An 18,164-nucleotide genomic window follows, 5' to 3' on the forward strand; every position below is an offset into this window, starting at 1 on the left:
GTTTGCTACTTGCGCGTTGTTATATTTTGTTGTCTATTTACCAGCTGTTATGGACAACTTAGTAGCTCATAAAGTTCTGAAAGTGGTAGAAATTTCCACCAAGGTAACAACAGAACAAGTATAGTCGTACAAATGGTATCTGTAATGAAGAGAAATTAGTTCCTTAGCGCACCCAAAATCATTTGATTGTGCGTGCAGTGCGTAAAATTTTTTTGCCACTCGTCAAAACATTGCGGATAGTGCCGAAACTCAATTTTATCCACAGTACTACAAAAGGATATTATTTATTCGCATGAATTCGAATTACCTGTTACGTGGGGTCAGTCGTAATATTGATAAATTGAATTTGCATTTGTGAGTTTCTTCGTTATTCGTTTTGTAAAGCTACTGCTACCCCAACCACGGGTGCTGTTTTTTCTTACTTTAATGCTCACAGTTTTTAGAAGTAAATAACACTCTGTTCCTTGAAAGTAAACTAACGATTACTGTAAGAATCAGATGTGAAAAACTCTTTTTTACATAATTTATAATGTATACATCAGAATTAAAAATATGTGGTCGTCCTTAAAAGAACGGTTGGTTTTAGTTGTCACTAAACTGAGGACATGTCTGTATGTCGATGGTGCTTCCCACACAGAAGGGTGATCCAAAATCTAGCGCTGTGCAAGGTGCTGTTTACTCTGTTAGTCCATCTGCTATGGAGGGCAGAGGGATACTCAAAATCGCCGCCTGCTGTAGCTCTGCTTGCTACTGGTAGATCTAGTGCGCAATAAATCAACCTTCTGTAACATGCTACTGCTGCTACCCGCTGCTACTTAGTGAGGACCGTCCCATTTTGGCCATCCACTAGTAAACTGATTGGTTTGAGCAAAAGCAGGCTTTTATGTACCCAAGTAACACATGCAACATCTTCTACGAAAAGAATGAAAGGAAAAAGTTATAAATAAGTCATAAATAAGTTACAGGGAAAACATTGGGTTTTGATTCACTCGCATTGATGTTTTAAAACGGAATGATGTTTTAAATCGAAATAACAAGTTGAAGTTGTAAATACATTACGAAATGCTGTAAAAACTGATTTATAAAATGTTTATAACTAGTTTTTTTTTTCTTGAGAATGCAAAAGAGACAACAGTGGTGAATATGTGTTTGACAGCAAAAGGTATAGTGGAGACAAAATTGAAAAAATGGCCGCAAAAGTTGTAGTTCAGTTTTTAATCAGTTGTAAATTTGATTATATGGTGTGAATTATTTCTTCTACATCAAATACAGTGCAGATCAAAAATACTGTTATAATATTCAAAATTATATAAAATATTTAAACACCCAGGGAATTTATGTTTGATTAAACATAAATAATAAATTTGACAGTAAATTATAATCAATTAATTTATCATTCAATTCACTTAAAACAAGAAAAGCGTTTGATCTGATCTGCCATGTTTTGATTAAATTCTTTTTTTTGTCTTGCTCAACGATCTTCGATTTGATTATTATTATTTTGATCATCGTTAATAACCTCAGATCAACGTTTGAATATTTCTGGGTTATTTAAATTTCAAAATATATTACTTAATGCGTGGTTTAGTTAGGCGAATTTTTATATTATTTTCTCTACTACAATGATCAAGATGGTGACGGCGATTTTTCATAAATTGTAGTAGCTTTATAAAGCCTTGCTTAATTGGTTTCACGATTCCATCTCCAAGTTGTGGGAAAAATAACTCCTCGTTTGGTTTGCTAAAAGAGTAAGAAAGTTCAAATAATTAGTACATAGTGCATGACATCTTAGTTCACCTTGATGTTTCAATGTTTTTTTTTAATTATTTTGCGATATTTTTACCGGAATAAACTTTATAGATAGTGGTTATATAACGTATAAAATCTTCGGGCAATCGGTGTACTTATTCAACGAATGCTAATAATCAACATGGCTGCCTCGTTAGCGCAAGCGGCGTGCTAAAATAATATTCAACACCATTTTCCTCTGCTAATGGCACGTTTCATAATATAATTCTATCGAAAATATATACCAGAGGCTCATTCCTCTAGAGTTCATCAGTTACTCTTTCCTTTATTTCAAATTTAAAAAAAATATGATATTGATTACTATCATATGGTGGTATTTTCGAAGCGCGTAAATTTTAACGAAGTACAAGGCAAATATTCACGACAAATCTGAACTTGCACGTAGATTTATTGTATTTAATCATTATACCAACACCCTATTCTATCAATGAATTGTCTTGATAATTTCTCAAATGAAGAGCCATAATTATTTTCGTGGGTCATCTGTTTTGTATGTATTAGAAACAATCATCAGTGAGTGAAATTTCAACTCATTTGTGCAATTTGTTTATGACCTATTAATAACAGGCCACCATTTGTTGGTACTGGAAATGTAAGAGTGGTGGTTATAGTCGTTATAAAGTTGTTTTATATAAGTCGTGTGATCAATTCATTTGAAGTTGAATAAATGTTTTATATTGGCTCCGCCCCTTGCGCTTTTTGAGTTGTTAACAAGTTGTATATAAGTTTATACGTTATTGTTATAGTGACGAGATTTGTTATACATCAATTACCTAAACTTATTAAAAACTAACCGTGTTACTTGGGTAGTCCAAAGAATGCATTCCTGGTTAACTAGGTATGATGTTCTGCCGAATGTGTTAAGAAAAGCAAGCATAAAACGAGCAATCAGATCAAAAGAAATCTGCATTTCAACAAAGCTTTACCATTTTTGATAGTACATTGTTGCATAATTTAGGCTTGACAATTTTCACCGTTACGCAACATTTTATTACTTTGATGTTGGGTGTTGCATATTACAGAGGGAGCAGAAAATTCAGTTCGTGCTGAGCCATGGAAATGAAGTCGAATTTTCAACCATTTTTGTCAATGCGTTCTAACATTTTTAATTAAGTGTAATTATTGAGCGATAAAATATTGAATCTTCAATAAAGCATTTAATTTGTCCTTAGAATTTCTTGTTTGATTTAATATCGGATACGTCGGTGGGAATATAAGCCTCTTTTGATAACACAGTTGGAAGATGTTTTCACATTAAAAATGTCACGGCCAGTAGATTTTAATTGCCCCACTCATGTGTTGGTACAAAGGTAGTCTTTTACAAGAGGAGATAGTGCCGCTACACCTACTGCTGACGTTCCTAGCACTACCGCTACTGGTACCTGCTGCAGCCACCGCAGCCATTGATGATGCTGCTGCTACTGGTTAGGATCTATGGCTAGGAGGCCATCTACTAGTATCTTAAGATCTTCTGTATCTTAGGATTTGCAGGATAATTGTAGAACTTTACGATTTCTCGATTCGGGACTATTAAACTTTCGATTTTCCGACTTCTCTAGACAGTGGAACTTAAGAATTGTGAAATTCAAAGGTCATTTAAGTTTTTAAAGTTGTTTGTACATTTTAAATATGCAGTGGCATGCTAATGACATTTTAACAAAAAATAAATAACGTTCAGTTGTAATGAAAAATTATGTTTCCAGAAATAGACAAACTTAACTCGACAGAATTTAAAATAAAACCATCGAATGATAAATGAAATGTACGGTAGTGAAATAGGAATAATGAGTAAATAAATGAAATCTAAACGCGAAATTTGGTTTTCGGTTCTACTATTAATATTTTCCGGTGATTTTTGACCTTAAGACGTGTTTTTCGCCATTTAGAGCTCCACTCAGTATCGTTTTCATTTTTCGTAATTTTGAACTCAATTTGGGATCATTTTCTGACCTTCAGAAGTGTTCTCGTCATTCTAGGCCTGATTCTTTTTTACCTTTATCAACAACACAGAACGTTTTTCCCCGTTTTAAAATCAACTTTGGCGTTCTAATTGAATGGAATCAATTACGGAGCATATCTTCTTTCATATAATAAAAATAAGTTTGAGTCCGCCGATCATGGTTCAACTTTAGAACGAATCAGAAGATCGGTGTGAAAATTTGTATGTAGGGTTTTTGGGGTCGAGGAAGGTTCTTGGGCGGGTTTGAAATCCCTCCCTTCTCTGGAAGGGAGAGCTCCCATACTAGTAAAACACAAATTGGACCATTTCAAATTCTACGACGGCGACTTTCGGGTTCTGGAAAACAGACCACATGCTATCCAAAATGAGTGTTTCCGGAGCAAAATGATACTCATAAACCAGAAATTAACTCCACCTGCCATTTTGAAGTCCGAGATGGCGACTTCTGCTGTCTGAAAAATAGTCCAAAATGCCGAATACCATCCAATATGGGTATTTCAGAAACCAGAATGATTTCCAGAGGCCAGAAACTGACTCCACCTGTCAATTTAAATGACGAATTGCATTGCCTATCAGACTTTTCTTATCTTTAGAAGCGCTTTTTTGGTATTCTGAACTCATCCGTTTTTCGACATTCTGAGCTTAATTTTAAGGTTCATTTTCCGAACTTCATAAGCGTTTTTCTGTTATTCTGAGATGAATTTGGCTTTTTTTACCTTTTTAGTCCCTCATGGACTCTTTCTGTCATTCGGTGTTCAACTTGAATCCATTTCCTGAGCTTTTTTGGCCTTTTTCGTTATTCTTAGCTTAATTTCTAAACTATAAAATTTGTTGATCTCTATGAAATTTTTGACGTAGAACTACGTTTTTCTTTAGCCTACCACATAGGGATGTAAATCGGAAAACTATTAACGAAAAGGGGACGAAAAATGTCCCTTTTTAAATGCTTTTAAATCGGTTTGTTTTCAACCGATTTTTTTGATTCTTGCAGCAATTGATTGGAAAATTATACACGCATCCACCCAAATGAAGAAAAGTGTTGATTGATTGAAAATTGTCAAGCCTTGTTGAAACGAAAATAACGTCCTCTGATTGGTCGCTTGCTGCCTTTTCCTAAAAAGGTCGACAGAATAGTATAACTAGTTAGCCGCATCGTAGCGAATTGCGAAAGTAGCAGCAGCGGGTTGCGCCAGTGAACAAATCACATCACATATCTAAGCAGCAGCGAGGTAGCACCAAACCTCTCGATATGCCAGTTAAGGGCTTCGGTCTTCTTCCCGCAAAAGAGTTTTGCTTTACCTTGGCAACAACACATTCTGTGCTGAATCCAAGATAACACAATCTGTCGCGGCCGTCTTATTTACTGAATGCGAAAACAGCTTTCACAGATTTTGAACAGCAAAATGTCTTTCTCAAGGCAAATAAACAAGTAATTGAAGGTTAATATTTTTTGGCAATAACACAAGCGTTCTGTGCTGGATCTAGCAATCAAATTCTGTCGCGATCAAAAAATTTACTATATTTATTTACCTTATAAGCCCCCCCCCCCCCTCCCCTTTTGGGGCAGCACAGAAGCTGCGATCAACCGATTTTGAACAACAAACTGTCCTGTTCTGTTAGAACGCCTTTAGAACGCGGTGATTAATTCGACTTTACAGGAATAAATTGAAGTCGATTCAATCAATCAACATGAGCAGAATTTCGTCGTCTCCCAGCTGCTCAGTTGCAACATGATGCAACACGCAACAGCGAGCAAACGAAGTCGCTTGATGTTATAAACCGCAACGCGACAGGGTAAAATTCGCTGCGTGTGTGAGAGCACCATCGGTGTTTATTCGCTGTATACAAAAATCAATTGCGAATTGTGGAATAATTCGTCTAAAGAACATTAGAGAATGGTATAACTGAACAAAAAAGCGTGGCCTATTTCGTAACAACCTTCGGCTATAAAACTAGCTACACTCAAGGAAGGTGTCGGAAGGTGAGCAGATAACAGCACTCAGCAGTAACAGCAAATTGCAGCGGGTTGCGCCTGTGGCTGCCTTTAAATCAAACAAATCACTTGCCCTGTGGTTGGTCACCATGTCTCAGGAGCAGTGCGGTTCTTCTCATTTCTCAGCGTGTGTCGTCAGACTGCCGTTATTGTCCCACTACTGTGGCAGCATAAGATTGCCATCAGTAAATCCAATTTTGAACAGCAAAATGCCTTTCTTATGGCAAATAAACAAGTTTTTGAAGGTTAATCATTTTTTGACAACTCAAGCGTGCAATCAGTGCTGGATACTAGCAATTTAAATCTGTAGCGGCCGTCTAATTTACTGAATGTGAAACAGCTTTTACAGCTCGTGTTTTCAGTGTCTTTATTCTCCTACTGTTGAGGCAGCACAAAGCAAGCGTTTGGAGACTTTATGACTCGTTAATAAAACACTTACAACAATGCATTTGTTAATAGTGTGCGTAGTTCTACGTCGGTTATGTGGTCGTGTCTTAGATACAACCTCCTACTTTTTTTATCTCTTTCAGCCTTCAGAAATGTGATTCCACTATACCTCAGTAACTCAGATTACTTTCGGATTGTTTTCTGACCGGTCCCAAACATAGGAATTATTTTGTCATTAGCTGAACTCGGTTGTCGAACTTTTTTAGCCAACCGGAGAGCTTTTTCGTCATTCTTAGCATAGTATAGGATTTTTTTCTTGGTTTTCACTTTTTTAAATTTTTTTTGGAGTGCAATGTGTGATCTTGTTTTATGGATATTTCCAGTTCATCTGTCTCAACATTTTTTATGTCAGTGTTTCCTACCTATTTTGTCATTTTAGACTTAATTTAATACCACTTTTTATTCTTTTCTGAACTTTTGGAGCTTATTTACTAAGCCTAATCAAACTGGGTTTTAGAATCGATTTTTTATTTCTAATTTTGAACAACGCCCTTTGACCATTCTGAACTTATTTTGGGATGATTTCTCTTCTGGCCTAGTCTTTAGAGGGGTTTTTGGTATACAATTTAGGACCTATTTCATACCTCCAGAGGAAACTAATTTTGGTTTTTTTGTTTGTTGGTTTTTTTATCGTTATTGTAGGTGTTTTTTCGTCTCTCTGAGCTTCATTTGTAATCATTTTCTGATTTTTTTCTAATCTTTTCGTATTTTCAGTTCAATTTCGAGAGTATTTTGTCGTTATTCTGAGCTGAATTCGGAATTTATTCTTTTCTGTTCTGCATAAACATTTTGTTTAGCTGTTTTGGCTCCAAGTTGGGTTTTTCGGCTCTTTTAGGCTCCCAAGACCTCTTAGGATTTGGTCCCAGCTGTTGTTCGAAGTACGATGCCTAACAAGCCAGCCGTCGTATGTTCGAGTCCCAGCTCGGGTGAGACTGTTAGTATCAGTAGGATCGTAACGCTAGCTCCGCAATTGTCCTTAACAGTTGACTGCGAAGAAGAAAATACATTGACATGAGTTAGGCTGCCGCAATTCTCTGTTAACCTTGCAGTGGTGTCTTTCACACAACCTTTTCTGGCCTTTTCAGGAGCATTTTTAGATCTTTCTCAGACCTTTACAGTTTTCAGAGGTATTTCTTTACTTTCTAAAGCTTTATTTTGAAATTTGAAAATTATCTTCTAGTTTTTGAAAGTGTTTTCAAATTTAATTTGGAATCTTTTTTTATTCTTCGGAAGCGTTTTTTCGCTTTAAAGAACAATTTGGGTTTTTTTGGCGTTTTTAGTTTCTTAATTCGGTTTTTCGTCATTCTAAGTTTATTTCATATTTATTTTTTTTTTTTTACTTCAGAAACGTTGTGCTTTTGTTTTGTCATTCTGAGCCTAATTTAGATCCATTTTTCGAGTTTCGATAATGAAAAATATTTTCAGCTGAATTTGCGATAATGTTTCGAATATTTTCGACATTTTGAGTTCAGCTCCGGCTTTTTCTATCTCTTTTAGTCTTCAGCTATTTGCTGTTCTGAGCTTAATTTGGCATCATTTTGTGACCATCAGATCTCAGATATTCGTTGATCCAGAATATTTTTTTAAATTTTCCTCACCTTTTCAGCCTTCAGAAGCGCTTCAGCGAAGTCATTGACGAAGCAATTCGTGATCATTTACTGAACATTAGAAATGTGTTTTCGTTATTTTGAGATCAATTCGGGGTTTTTATACCTTTCGAAACACTTTTCAGTCATTCGGAGCTTTATTTTGGTTCTTTTTAAGACCTTTTCTCACCTCAAAAGCATTTTTTACACTCTTCTGTGCTCAATTTGAAATTTTTGAAAAACTTCCTGCCCTCAAAAATATTTTCTCGTTATTCTGAGTTAATATTTTTAATTTCTAACCTATTTTAGATTTCAGAAGTAATGTTTCGTAGCATCTTCTCGCAATTATGAGCACAATTTTGGATCATTTTTGACCATTTCTGTCTTTTAGAAGTGTATTTCTACCATTCTAAGCTTATTTTTTTTGGCTAAACTTGAGCGTTTTTCGCGTTTTTATTCTGAACTCAATTCGAAAAAACTTTCTGATTCTCAGAAGTGGTTTTTTGTGTTATTCTGAGCGCTATTTATAATTGTTTTACCTTATATGAAACTAAAAGATGGATCGTCAGAGTCCATCTTGGCGTCATCAGAGGTGTGAAGAAAACCCCGAGAAAATGAATTCAATCCACCCACGCATTGTACTTTTTGATGTGGTTTCTTGAAGAGAACCTATCAATAGCTGTTGCAACTCATCGTAATACTTTGTACGCTGAACGAAAAACGGTACAACTTTTTATCCCCTGTGGAAGTCCAAGTACGAAGACCGAAACGTCGGACATGAAACATTGTAGCATGTTGATCCACCGTCAAGACTGAATAAGCTGTATTTCTCTTTGGATTTCACGTTACAGTCGATTTTGTTTTTGATATTACAAAAGTACAAAAAATGGAAGCTTGAAACGAAGTTGAAAATTGATGGAAAGATACTAGAAAAAAGGGCAAATGCAACAAAAAGTGAAAACATGGTTTAATAAATAGTAAATTGAAAATGGAAGAAAAATTACAAAAATTTTAATCCTCATGAAAATATAAAAGACTCGACCAAAGGTGTAGTAAAAAAGAAATAATGAACAGAACGAAAAACAAATTGGACACCGATTTTCGAAAAATAATAAAAATACTCAAAAATTAAAATACTTCTAGTAATCTATTGTAGCACAAATTTTTTAAGAATTATAGGTTTGGCCAAAATTCAAAGAAATTATTTCAACTTGAAAACAAAGTGACAAAAATAGTTTTGACAATAATAGGTCTTCCAGGAGTGGGAAAAAAGATGCAACAATTGAAACAAAATTTTGAGAATAAAATGTCGTAGCGACAACACTTACCAGAATTAAGACAAATGGATATGAAGACAGAGAGGTTAGAAATATAACTCACCTTGGACAAAATATCAAGATTGAACTAAAGTCATTGTTGAACCAATTCTTTTGCATAGTAAAGATTAAACTAAGATAAAATCACAGTTCAAATTAAGACAAAACTCTTAATAAAACATTATTTATTGTATTTGAGCCACCAGAAGACTAAATAATTTCGAGTGAAAGCGTCAAACTGGGCTCAAATTCGCCCAGGGCTATAAGCGCGGCAAACATTTGTAGATTGTACGCACACCTCAGTTTGTGAAATTTGTGAATTTTTTGTTATCATCTTATCACTCCTTTCTTCTTCGAATGACCGGAACGGACCACCAAATAAACCAAAGTCATTCACTTGCCATCCGGTATCGAAGAGCAGAATAATGATGTGGCCTTTCTACCTTTCCGTAAGAAAGGAACTCGAACCCACCTTGGTTGTGACTTCCTGCGACACAAGTGGGGAAAAAGGTGTAGAGAGTACGCACACATACACTATTTCTGAGGTAGCAGAAGAAAAAAATGAACAACTACTCTGGTATTTAATCGACTTTCAACACGGCCGGAGGAAGTTTTCTCGTCAAACATCGCAGCAGCAGCATCAGAAGTCAAATTACGGGCTACTGACTGGAAGCTCTAAGGCTAGGTAGACTCCACCATCCGAATGGGGGGAAGGTGTGCACTCCGGAAACATTTTCTCTACAATGTGTCATTCGGTTGTTCCTTGCAGCGAAGGAGGAGGAGTAGGAAAAAAAGGCTTCGCGAGCGACCTTTCTGCTAATGCACAGTAGGACGCGTTGCGCGCGGAAACTAGTGAAGAATGTGGTGAGGAAGGAGACAGAGTATTTTGCTGGTAGAAGTCGAAAAGTGGAAGTTTAATTGCGGAACTGCTTTACTGGGTCGCGCGCGCTTTGGCACAGTGTGTCGGTTTCTGTAGATAAATCGATAAAAGTTTCACTAGCTGTGGGTCCTTTTGGCCATTGGGCGAGCGTTGGAGCCCATTATTCTAGGGCTCGAGTTTAATCGCATCAGTTTTTTTTTATATAAATTACAACCACTCTGGAAACAAAACTCGGTACTCACAACGATGACGAAGATAATAATTGCACCGACTCAAGAGTCTGTGTTTTGTAGTATCTGCCTTTGCTTTTGCAGTGTCATTCCAGCATCCTTCGAAGATGGTTCGTTTCTTCTAGTACTAAAGAATATTTTTTGTTTTGTTTCTCATTTCTATTCTTTAGCTTGTCGGAGGTGAGTTTGACATGGAGCTAAATTTTGTTGTTCAGGACGCGCAGAATGTGAAACACATGCTCGAGCTGTTGGATCACTGTCCGGCGAATCTGCAGGCCGAAGTGTGGAGCGTCTTCATTGCCATCCTGAAGAAAAGCGTCCGAAACTTGCAGGCTTGCACCGAAATTGGTCTGATCGAACACGTCCTGGCGCGGTTGGCCCGCGCGGAATCCATTGTTGCCGGTAAGTTTGACTCTAAAATTCACTCCAAAATAGTTTTCCGTCTCATCTTTGGATTTGTTCCTCTAGACCTGCTTATCGAAATGCTTGGAGTGCTAGCGAGTTACAGTATCACGGTGAAGGAGCTGAAGCTGCTGTTCGGTGCCATGAAAGCCCTCAACGGCAAGTGGCCGCGGCATTCCGCCAAATTGCTCAACGTGTTAAAGCAGATGCCACACCGGAACGGTCCGGATGTGTTTTTCAGCTTTCCCGGGCGGAAAGGATCGGTGAGTGTTGATGTTTTTTTTTTTTGGTTTTATCCAATTGTTAAGTAAATTCTTCGCATCCAAAGGCAATCGTGCTCCCACCGCTGGCAAAGTGGCCCTACGAGAGTGGTTTCACATTTACCACCTGGTTTCGATTGGATCCGATTAATTCGGTTAACATCGAGCGGGAAAAGCCGTACCTTTATTGGTGAGTGTCTCGGAATTCTTTATCTAGAAAAAACGTCGTCATCACGTTCCTAATCTTCACAGCTTCAAAACGTCCAAGGGTGTCGGCTATACGGCACACTTCGTGGGCAACTGCCTGGTGCTAACTTCGATGAAGGTCAAAGGCAAGGGATTCCAGCACTGTGTCAAGTATGAGTTCCAGCCGCGCAAATGGTACATGATTGCGATTGTGTACATCTACAACCGCTGGACTAAGAGTGAGATCAAGTGCCTGGTCAACGGTCAGCTCGCCTCCAGCACCGAGATGGCCTGGTTTGTGTCGACCAATGATGTAAGTACACAGGCTCTTTCTCGTGGTAATGGACTGAAACTAATAAGAATCCTACTTGGTTTAGCCATTCGACAAATGCTACATAGGCGCCACTCCGGAGCTGGACGAGGAACGTGTTTTCTGCGGTCAAATGGCCGCCATCTATCTGTTCAGTGAAGCACTGACGACGCAGCAGATCTGCGCCATGCACCGGCTAGGGCCCGGCTACAAGGTAAGTGTCTTATTCTCATTTTACATTCTTTTATCATTGAAAAAATACCCCGGGATGGAGGATTTTTGAATAATGCGATATTATACATTTCCTAAAAAATATTTTAGCTAGAGGTTTATACTTCTTCCTGTTTCCAACTTGTTTGAATTAAATTCATTCTATTTTCTATCCAAATCTAGTCAAAATTCAATGCAAGTCTATTCCGAATCTAACCCAAAAAAATATCGAAACCAAATCTAATCCAAATTCAACCAAATTTTTACTAAATTCAATACAAATTTCATCCAAATCTGATCCAAATTCAAGTCCAATTTTTCGTATTTGGGACTATTGAATTTTAAGATTTTAGTATTACAGTATAATGTAAGATTTTGGAAATTTTTGGGTAATTTTCCAAGAAATTTTAAATCTAAGAATTTAAATATTTCAACGAGTAAAAGTCTTGAGATTCGCGGATCTTGAGATTTTAGACTCCAGTATAGGAAGACTACGAGTTTGCAAGATATTGCATTAGAGTTTTACGGATTGATAAAATCAGTATTGACATATAATTTAAGAACTTGAGATTTAATATTTCAAGAATTCAGTAAGCGGCATCCAAAAGGTGAGATTCTGGCATTTAGAGATTTTAAACCGCAGAATATACGAGTTTTGCGTTTTAGAATTATGGGATGTTGGTATTTTGGAATTAAACATTTCAAGATTCACAGATGTTCATGATTTTGCGACTTAGAAAGTTTGTTTTCTGGATTTAGAAATTCAGGATTCTAGGATTTAAGCGTGTCTGGGGATAGCTTAGGATTTTTGGATTCAGGGATTTTATGACTTCAAAATATGGGCAGTTTGGGATTTCAGAATTAAAATATTGTATTGAATTAAGATTAAAAAGTGATGTATCAGTGATGTATGTTTCTACGAATCTCGAAATTTCATAACTTCACGATTTTATGATTTGAGGTTTTCATTATCTTAGGATCTTAGGGGTAGGTGTAGGGATTTCATTATTTCTATAATTCAAATAATAGTTTCATTCAACTTAATTTTCGAATTCGGGGATTTCAGGGAAGTTGAGAATTTTGAAGTTTCTGGATTCTAGGATTTTGAAATTTCTTGGGATATCTTAGAAGCTTTGGATTTTAGAATTTTACTGTAAGGCTTGAGATTTTATGATACCATGATTTTCTGATTTGTTGTTTTCATAACACTGGTAAACACAGATTTTGCGCTGGCGCTCAAACTAGAAATAATTGAAAGATTATTGCTTTATAACCATTCCTGTGATTTTTGGTGCCCTTAGCAAAAATTACTTTTTCAGAGACTCGAATGAGTTCTCTCATAAGCTATCGCTGAAGCGATGAACTCTACGAGCAATTACTCTGCAGCATTTTGGTGCACCAAAATTCACAGAAATGGGTAAAAAGCTGTAATCGTTTTAAAACAAACTTTTGAGCTTAAAGGCAACTTTTCTTCGCTTTTGTCGACCAGTGATTTAGAGCTTTGGAATTTTGAGATTTTTAGGATGCTGAAATTTAGGATTATTTGGTTCCTAGAGCTGCGGATTTTTGTTTTATTTCGAGGGTTTGGGATTGGGTTTCAGAATTTGAATATCGCAAGATTTGAGTGTTTAAAAAATTGACGAGATCAATAATTTCTGAATGTCAAATATGCAAATGGCATATGAAATGGTTTTGTCGATGTTTTTCAAGTTGTTAGAAATCTGAAAACTCAGGGTTTTCAAATGCTATGTATTTAATACTGCAGGATTCGAGTATTTTAGGACACTGATTTTTTTCAATTTAAGTTTTAAGATTTCGGGTTTCAGGACTCTAGGAATTTTCGTTTCTAGGAAATTTCAAACTTTGGCATGTTATGATACTTGGATTAGGAAATTCGGAGATTTGAGATCTCATTATCTTGAAGTATTTTTGACATTATAAATTGGATGAAAAGTATTCCAGATGATTTTGATATTTTGGCATTTCAGGATTATATTCTCAAGATTATTAAAACACTAGCAGTTTGAAATTTCGGGATCTCTGAATTTTTGGATTTCTGAACGTATGTATTTAACAATTTCTGGTTCTTGGGATCCCGAGATTTAAAGTTTATAGGACTTAAAGAGCTTTGCAATGTTTGCAAGATGTTTTAATTCAACCGTTTTCGGATTTCTTTGTAATATAATATAAGCATTTTTTTGGGTTTTTTATTCGAGGATTTCGGAGATCTCAGAGTTGAACGTTCATATTATTGTTGGACCTTTAATTGTCGGATTTTCTCGGGACTTTGCCATCCCAAGGTTTTATAGTTTAAAGATCTTCGGAATTATATTCTTCTGTATTTATTATATTATATTGATTAGAAATTGAATGAATTGAAGAATAAATATTACGTCACATTCCACTTCTTATACCTCAATCGTCATTTTAAATACAATATCAATATTCTAAGAACGCACAGATTGAAAATGACCATATTAAAAGGCATTTTGCGATTTTGGGCTGTTTTAAAGAAACTGTAAGTCGCCATTTCGGATTCCAAAATGACGAGAGCATCAAAATTATTGGCTAAATACTACTATTTTCCTGAAACCGGAGTCGCCATCTTGGAATTCGATATTGCTCTTAGATAGGATTTTTAGCCTCTGAGGATCATCCTGTTTCTGAAAATGCTAAGATAGGATGGCATTTGATCACCATTTTGGCTGTTTACCAGGAATCGGAAGCTACCATCACGGAGTTAAAATGGCGGCTGGAGTTGATTCTCGGTCTCACGATTTGGGAGTTTTGTGATTTTGAAACATTTGATTTTGAGTACCTACCTATTTTTTAAATTGAGTATTCGAGGGTTTTGCTGAGACTATAATAGCTCAAAATTTTTTGAATTCGATGATTCCACGATTTTAGGTTCATCTTAGAATATATATTAGGATTTTAGGATTTCATAATTTTAGGAGTGCAATTTTTTTTTGTTCCAGAATCTCATAGTGATTAAGTGCTGTTTTATTTACAGATTTTAGAATTTCAAGATTATCGACCTGGGGGTATCCAAGGGGTATCTTTTCTTGTATTGTAGTATCGCAGGATATGTGGAATTTTAACATCAAATGGAGGGCTTTGAAGAATATCCTCGGTCCGTTCGAAACTTTTAAAAGTGAGAATGGAGGGGGGGGGGAGAGGGGTACGAAAACGTCAAACATTTGTTCATGCGAAATGTGGATGGCCCCTCAGGATCCAATGATTTTAAGACTGTGAAAGTTTTGGTTTTTAGGATCAGGGAATTGTGCCATTCTGAGAATTTCCATATTTTGATATTGTAGAATTCAAGCGTTTCAAAAATTTTGGACTTATTTTTAAGGATTGCGGATTTGCATCATTTCATAGACTTATTTCACGAGTCTATTGGATTTATTAATCGATCTTAAAGTACTCCAATTCAACTCCAATAAAAATCCAACTTAAACCCAATCCAAAATTTAATCCAGGCCAAATCCGATCCAAATTCTACCTAAATCCAACCTAAATTCAAATATATCCAGTCCAGTCTCAATCTGAACGCAGCCTAAATCCTAAATCTGATCAAAATCCAAATCTAATGCCAGGTTATTTTCTATTCTAGAGAATTATGATAAATTCAAGATCTTGAGATTCGGCAACTCTTAGCTTTCTGAGTTAAAATACGTTATTGGAAATTTATGGCGCGATACAATCCTGCGTTTTGACTTGCTTTGAGAAATTTACGACAGTCAGAATTTAAAAACATCATACCTCAAAAACTCCGTGATTCTAATGGCATTTCAAGATACCAGTATTTTTGAATATACAGTAGGCTCTTTTTTCACACTTTTTTTGCGCGATTTGATTTTACAAGTTGTTTTTTTACGACGATTCTCCTTGTTTTTTGCGTTATATTTTTTATTTAAATTACGCGTTTTTTTGCACGGTCTGTATCCCTCGTGTAAAAAATACCTCACTGTATGCTTCTAGAGCTTCTAGATGCAAGGAGTTCGAGATTTTTCAACTATGAATTTTAGACTTCTGAGATTCAAAATATTCGGGTTTCCGTATTCTAAGGATCGGAGGATTTTAGAATTTTGAGTCCCTAAGTATGAGGTGTTTTGGTATAAGGAATTTTTGGTTGTAAGAATTTAGATTTTGGGATCGGTTTTCATTCTATGATTCAAGTATTTCGGATAACACTGGTCAACACAGGTGCACTCCAAGAGCTCAAACTAAAAATAAAGGAATGATTATAGCTATTTAACCATTCCTGTGAATTTCGGTGTCATAATCGTTTTTTCCAGAGACTTGAATGAATTTCCTCGTAAACATAACTTTGAAGCGGCAAACCTGGCGAGCGATTTCTGTACGACACTCTCACGTAAGTTGACCCGTTTAGTAATGGCTAGGGGCTCTAAATTTTATGGGATGGCTGAATAGCAACAATCTTTTTTGTACGGTTTGCGCTTTTGGAATGCTCTTTTTTATGTTGTCGATCAGTGTTATATTTCTATGATTCAAAAGTTTTCCAGATTCGTTTATTTTGGGATTTCAAGTTATAAACATTTTTAAGGGATTCTAAGATTTCGCTGTTAATTATTTTACAAAGTTAGGGATTTTACGAAATAAATATTTTGTAGGATTTTGAAATCCTCAGATCTTGAGAATTAGAGATGAAATATTCAAGGTTTAATATATTTCCAAACATTTCGGAATGTTATGGTTTTAGGCATCAATGCTTCAGAATTTGAAGACCTGATGATCTTAGCATCTGAGGGTTTCGGTATTCCGGTTTGCAAAGATTTCAAGGTGAAAAGATTGATGCATAGATTATTATAGGGATCGAGGATTTGGATTCTGTATATTAAGAATTTCACGATATTGGTTCATGTTTCAGGATTTTTTTTTGGTTATGTTTTCAGAATTTTAACATCTTATGGTTCCTGGATTTCTGTCATCGGAGGTCCAAGTATCTAGAAACTAATTGCGGGATTCCATAACTTAGGATTTCAATGACTTAACTCTTTATCGACTATAGAAATCACGCACAGAATCTATCAGTCAATCATGAATACGTAGTCGTAAAAATTTAAAAAAAATGGTGGAAATATAGTTTCCACTAACCGTTTATATCAAAAGCGTTAGTGTGAATTGCCTTTACCCAAATTCCGGCCAAAATCGATGGCTGCAAAAATTGGTGCCAATATAGTTGCCCGATAAGGCTTGAGTATGCTAGTATTTTACGATTTTTGGATTTTCAGATCTCTACAATTTTGAGACTTCATGGATTTGAGTTTTCAAGATTTTGTAATTTAGGATTTTAAAATTTCCAGAGTCTAGGATTCTTACCTTCCTAGATATATTTTGAACTTTTGGTTCTTATAATCTTTGGATATTGAGTTTCCTGAATTAAACTATTTGGATTGAATTGCGAGTTTATAACTTTGAAATGCCAAAACATTAGATATTTCAGGTCAAGTGTCTGAGGTTGTATAAACCCCGAAATTTGAGCTTATCAGGATTGGGATCTTAGGGTTTAACGATTTAGTTACTGTTTATTTTGCTGTTTAGATTGAACAGTTATGATTGTGAGATCTTAGAATTTCTGAATTTCTTATGATTAAAACATTCCAGAGTTTTATGATTTCAGGTTTTAAGTACCTTAGGATCTTAGGATCTTCTATGCTTTGTTTTTTTTTTGTTACATATTTATAGCATATCATATGTTGGGATTTTAAAATCTTGCGGTTTCCACATCATTATCTTATGAAAAACCTTTTCTAGGTTTGGATTCATGAGATCCTTCATTTATTTATTTCAAAGTTTATGAATTTCGTTATTGCACGATTTGAATATTAAAAAAAAAGAAAAAGTGGAATTTCAGATTTTTAGGAAGTTAACACTTCGAAACTTCATGGATTCCAAATTTTGATCATATCAGAAATTTTATACTTTAGAATTTTGGATGTTTCCTAACTTCACAATAGTCGGATTTGAAAATTTATAGTTTTTCAGGACTTTAGGACTTTGGGAGTTTGGGAATTCTCGTACTTTAGGTTTTTATAACCTTAGGATTTTCGGATCTCAGAATATTTAAATTATCAAAACATTTATGGATTCAAAGATTTCAAAACCTTGAGACATAAAGTGAAACTTTCGGGTTTCAGGATTTTAACATTCTGGGATTTTAGGTTCTCAGAGTTCTATGAATTCAGGATCTCGTGATTTTAGAGTTTTATGGTTTTATATTTCCTGCCTCGAAAATCCAATTTTTTGAATTCAATGTTTACAGGATGTTCGGATCAATGTTGGGACTCCTATAGTTTAAGATATACTTTTTTCGGGAGCTCAAAATCTTAACGTTTTTGGAATTCCGTAAACTGGGAATTTCAGTTAGTAGATCTTCTATAATTTAGGCTTCTAGGGATTTCATATCTCAGGATTCCAATCTCTTAAGGTTGAAGTATCCTAGGACATTGAATTTCATTATTTGTTAGTAAATTAGTTTGGTTTTCAAGATTTGATAAATTAAATTACAGAGGTGCAAGATTCTAGAATTCGGTGACTAAAATATC

General features: G+C 35.6%; 1 protein-coding gene across 16 annotated transcripts in view; it reads left to right on the forward strand.

Annotated features, from left to right (window-relative positions):
• LOC129718288 (neurobeachin) overlaps positions 1–18,164 on the forward strand; it is a 233,908-nt gene that overhangs the window by 120,962 nt on the left and 94,782 nt on the right. For all 16 annotated transcript variants that reach the window (XM_055668902.1, XM_055668905.1, XM_055668904.1 and 13 more), the window contains exons 2-6: positions 10,392–10,623; positions 10,690–10,886; positions 10,952–11,073; positions 11,136–11,382; positions 11,447–11,593. In XM_055668902.1, coding sequence (XP_055524877.1) covers positions 10,392–10,623; positions 10,690–10,886; positions 10,952–11,073; positions 11,136–11,382; positions 11,447–11,593 — 945 coding nt within the window. The remainder of the gene's footprint in view (positions 1–10,391; positions 10,624–10,689; positions 10,887–10,951; positions 11,074–11,135; positions 11,383–11,446; positions 11,594–18,164) is intronic.

This window comes from Wyeomyia smithii, chromosome 1, assembly GCF_029784165.1.
Source record: "Wyeomyia smithii strain HCP4-BCI-WySm-NY-G18 chromosome 1, ASM2978416v1, whole genome shotgun sequence".
Taxonomy (NCBI): Eukaryota; Metazoa; Arthropoda; class Insecta; order Diptera; family Culicidae; genus Wyeomyia; species Wyeomyia smithii.